The sequence below is a fragment of the Lepisma saccharinum genome, chromosome 9, assembly GCF_977018435.1.
Source record: "Lepisma saccharinum chromosome 9, izLepSacc3.1, whole genome shotgun sequence".
Lineage (NCBI taxonomy): Eukaryota > Metazoa > Arthropoda > Insecta > Zygentoma > Lepismatidae > Lepisma > Lepisma saccharinum.
The window spans coordinates 57,422,275-57,427,076 of NC_139237.1; the positions used below are offsets into that span (position 1 = coordinate 57,422,275).

Sequence of the window (4,802 nt, forward strand, 5' to 3'; positions counted from 1 at the left end):
CAAGTTTCAGTTTATGTACAATTGGGTCACGAGTTAGCCTATTTCCTAAGACAAATAAATTGTCCGGATTGTGAAAAGTGAAATAAACCAATAGAACAATAGATCAGCAATAGAATAACAATCATATTTGAATAATATAAATGAGTTTAAAGGAAGATGACCTTCCTTAAAGTTACCAGCTGTGTGTAAATTGTTCGTAAATATTAATGAAAAATATTCTGAAACTCTGATGAATTTATTAGCAAATGTTTACCATTTTATTTACAACATCTCGAATTGAAATGCCTTTCTTGTTGAATAAAATAAGTTGTTTTAGTTTCATATGTGTCATTTATTTCGAACTCCGTTTCAAAACAATAATTTCGCCTTGTAATCAAGGGGTCCTGGGTTCGATACCCGGTGGAGACACATGGCACAGTGGTTTGGATCCCACTTTAAACCCTTACTGTGCATAAAGTGTACTTAAAACACCAACTCAAATAAAAATAATAATAAAAAAATAATTTAATGAAGTCTTGATAAATTACTTAAATCTGCAAGTATATGTTTCAGTGTGCTGGTGACAAACGACTTATATGGAAATATTTCCAAATAAATTAGTATTCAGTAATAGATTTAGAATTACTTGGATTCATAGACAGTTCCTTGTAAATATGATCACACTCACACAGATACAACCCCATATATGTATGAATTTATTGTGTACACACACACAAACACACACACAATTACTTATATATATACTCTATGTGATCAAAAATATCCGGACACCAGTCAAAATGTGTGTTGTGCATAGTAGGCCACTCTGTGGTGTCATCTACAGTGAGGTGAGGCAAGCAAGGGACCACTACAGGCAGCATAGTGCACGAGACAGCAGAATGGGTCCGTTGAAGGAACTTACAGACTTCGAACGTGGTGAAGTGATTGGGTGCCACAGGAGTAACAAGTCAGTGCGCGAGATATCCACCCTCCTAAACATCCCGAAATCCACTGTCGCCGATGTGATAGTAAAGTGGGAACATAATGGGACGTGTACAACAGCAAAACGTTCTGGCCGAGCGCCCATGTTGACAGATAGAAACCGCCGAGTGTTGAATAGGGTAGTAGGAGAGAACCGGCAATCAGCGATCGCCACCATCACGCAGGAATTCCAAACCAGGGGAGGATGTAATCCTAGCAGCATGACTGTGCGACGTGAGGTACGACGACTCGGTTACCATTCACGAGTGGCTGCCCATAAGCCCCACATCACCCAATGAAACTCGAAGCGCCGCCTCGCATGGTGTAAGGAGAGGCGACACTGGTCATTAGAACAGTGGAAATCCGTGATGTGGAGTGACGAATCGCGTTATACCATGTGGCAATCTGATGGTTCTGTGTGAGTGTGGCAAATGCCTCATGAACGACATTTATCATCCTGTGTTGTGCCGACAGTGAAATTCGGTGGAGGTGGGTTGAGAGTATGGGCATGTTTTTCCTGGAAGGGGCTTGGTCCCCTCCTTGCTTTGCATGGTACTGTCACGGCACATCATTACGTTGCCATTTTACAAACGTTCATGCTGCCTACCATCGAAGAACAGTTCGTGGATGATGATTGCGTGTTTCAACATGACGATGCACCCTTCCACACTGCGGGCCGTGTGGGACAGTGGTTTCAAGAGAACAACGTCCCACTTATGGCCTGGCCTGCGCAAAGCCCCGATTTGAATCCCATTAAACATCTCTGGGATGTTTTGGAACGCTGACTTGGTGCCAGACCATGCCGACCAACATCCACTGCCCTTCTCATCTCGGCACTCCGCGAAGAATGGGCCGCCATTCCCCAAGATACCTTTCGCCACCTGATTGCCAGTATGCCTGCGAGAGTGGAGGCTGTCATCAAGGTCAAGGGTGGCTCCACACTGTATTGATTGCCAGTGCATCCGATGGAGAATGCTTCGAACTTCACGCCCTAATTCCAGTGAGTGTCCGGATATTTTTGATCACATAGAGTATATATATATATATATATATATATATATATATATTGGGGCACAACTCACAAATTAATATTATTAATCACAATATTTCATATTTAACTTTAATTCACATTCAAGACTTCAGTGAAAAAAATGATCCACAAATAAAATAAAATTCATGTAGTAAATGGGACCTAAAAGTGTTTCATGGAGAGAGAGAGAGAGAGAGAGAGAGAGAGAGAGAGAGAGAGAGAGAGAAGAGGGAGGATGATAATGGAAGAGGTTCAATTTTCAGTACCCAGGTAGCTAGAGCTAGAGCATAGCTAAATTTTATAGTTCATGAAAACTATCGATTTTTCGTAGACATGTAATTACTATTATCTCAACAAAATAACCGGTGGCGCAACAGCCTTTGAGAGCCAGGGCCTACCAACCGACTGCCTGCCTCACTCCCACATGTCTCAGTAGAGGTTGACGTGTGGTCAGCACGACAAACCCCAAGTCGTCGTTACAGGTTTCCATGACAGGGTTACACTACTCATTCGTAGCTCCCCAATTTCCTCACTATAGTAAGTGGCCACCGGTCTCATACACTGGCCGAAATTTAAAAAGAAAATTTGTTGCGCCTACTCCAGAAGGCCCGAACGAACCAGGGCGTGTCTTGTAGCACGAGCCCAGAGCCTGACGCCTTCCACCTCACGATTACGGTGCGGAACATTATCTCTACATACAGTTCGAATTAATAAAATATTTCATATCGACATAAACTGACTGTATTACCAATAACGTAATTATTCGATATTCTTACTGGCTATTTACGACGCCAGGGGTCCCGGGTTCGAATCCCGGACTGGACATGGATGTTTGTGAGTGTCCTTTCACCAATGTCATCATATCATCACTCATCCCCATCATCGCAAATTAGCCAAAACAAAGCGAAGTAAAATAAAGCAAATCAATAACAATCAATAACAATACTGGCTATTTAGGTTCCTAGTTTCAATTTTTTAAAGTATCTATCAAAATATGTCTGTATTTTCATTTTTGGAGCTACATAAGAGTTAATTATTGCCAATTACAGTCTTTACATAAAAAATATTGATTTGATTTGATTTAGTTTATTTTACTTCGCGTTTTGTGCCTCTTGGCTAATTTGCGAAGATGGGGATGAGTGATGAAATGATGAAATTGATGAATGGACATTCACAAACAACCAAGCCGACCGGAATTCGAACCCGGGACCCTTGGCGTCGCAGCGCGATGTGCTAACCACTCGGCCACAGGGTCGGGCTACATAAAAAATATGAAACTTGCTGAAGAAATTAACATTATTGGAATTTAAGATTATATATCTATCAATTATGCCTGCGGGTCACCTCAAAAACATTTTATTTCAAAATTCTTCCGAGTAATGTTTTCTATTCATTTTGTTCTCTACCTTGTCTGCAACCTTCAGGCTTTCATATCTTGTGCCTTACGCTTCATGTGAACGTACGATCCACTTACTTTAATATCATCTATTACCTGATATTTTTTTCTTCTCCAGGTCCTTTCTCCGTTCCCCATTCCTTAGCAAGCAGTTCCTTCTTAGTCAGTGCCTCAGCCTACTTCTTTTTCTATTCTTGATCACTTCCAGTGTTGCTCTTTTTTCGCCAACTCTTTCCAACACAGTTTTATTTCTTAGTTTGTCTGTCAATTTCACACGCTCCGTTCTCCGTCATAGCCACTTTTCTAAAGCTTCCAATCGCTTTTCCTCACTTATTTTTATAGTGCAGGTTTCTGCACCATACATAACACTTCATTCGTCTCTTTTTCAGTTATCTGTGCAAAGATTCACAAAACACACTCCTTGTTCTATTAAAGACTTCTCTTGTCATTGCTATTCTCAGGTATCTGAAGCTTTCAACTTGTTAAACACTTTGGCTCCAAATTCTTATATTAATTCTCATTGGTATCTTTCGACAAAGCATTCCCTTTCCTATTGGCTCATATTTACCCGTACTGTTCACAGTCTTCCTGTAACAAGCTATCTCGTCTGGTATCTCTTTTGCTATGAATTCCATACGGGTTCAGGGGGAAGGTGTTGCTGTTTCGCTAGAATTTATTTCGTGAAATGTTATGTTCTAGATGCCTTTCCTCAATGTTTCCATTAAACTTTCAATGAATTGTGACTAATGCTGATTGATTGCAGATTCGCCCTTAACTACAGCAAAGAAAGCGAGAAGGGTGCTGCCTGAAATCTAAGCCGACCCATACTGTGGCAAAGTTCATTACAATGTGTGCTTATATCTTCCATAATTTCAGTGTCTTGACGAAAGGAAAAGATCAAACTGGCAATTGAAGATTTGCAACCACACTCGACAAAAACACTAGTGCTAATCGCACAGGCGTGCGCAGGCTAATTATTCGGGGGTTGCCTTAAGGGTACCTATCTGGGCAATGTTAATCTAACTGTTGAAACTTCATGTTCCTTTTTTCACAGAAACGATTAGATATACGTAGCTTAGCACAGGTTTTCTATCATTGTGCAGAAATCTCAGTGCAATATTAGATTACAGATTTTACCTACACGCCTACTCATGAACTACATATGCAAGTTAAAAATTGTGACATCGCTTTATCTCGAATGGCGTTCACGCACAACGAATGGAAGTTGGCCCTTCTGGCAGTGACTGCCACGAAGAAGGTAAAACCTGGGAGGGGAAGCTTCATTCTTCAGTCCACTCCGATTCACAATCTCAAGGCCACAATGCACAAGAACCAAGCTCGAATGTGTCAAACGAACTGAATTTCCTTGTGTAAAGTGACCCACACGTATAAGCCTGGATAGTCCCTTTTTGAGTC

The 4,802-nt window shown here is 41.1% G+C and overlaps 1 protein-coding gene across 1 annotated transcript; it reads left to right on the top strand.

Annotated features, from left to right (window-relative positions):
* The first annotated feature begins 779 nt into the window (after nucleotides 1-779).
* LOC145992436 (uncharacterized) lies at nucleotides 780-1,259 on the top strand. The gene has a single exon (XM_083128821.1). It carries the CDS (start codon nucleotides 780-782, stop codon nucleotides 1,257-1,259), a length of 480 nt encoding a protein of 159 aa, XP_082984947.1.
* The last annotated feature ends 3,543 nt before the right edge of the window (nucleotides 1,260-4,802 follow it).

Coding starts and splice junctions, on each gene's coding strand:
- LOC145992436 (XM_083128821.1), top strand. CDS start 780: ATGTGTGTTGTGCATAGTAGGCCACTCTGTGGTGTCATCTACAGTGAG.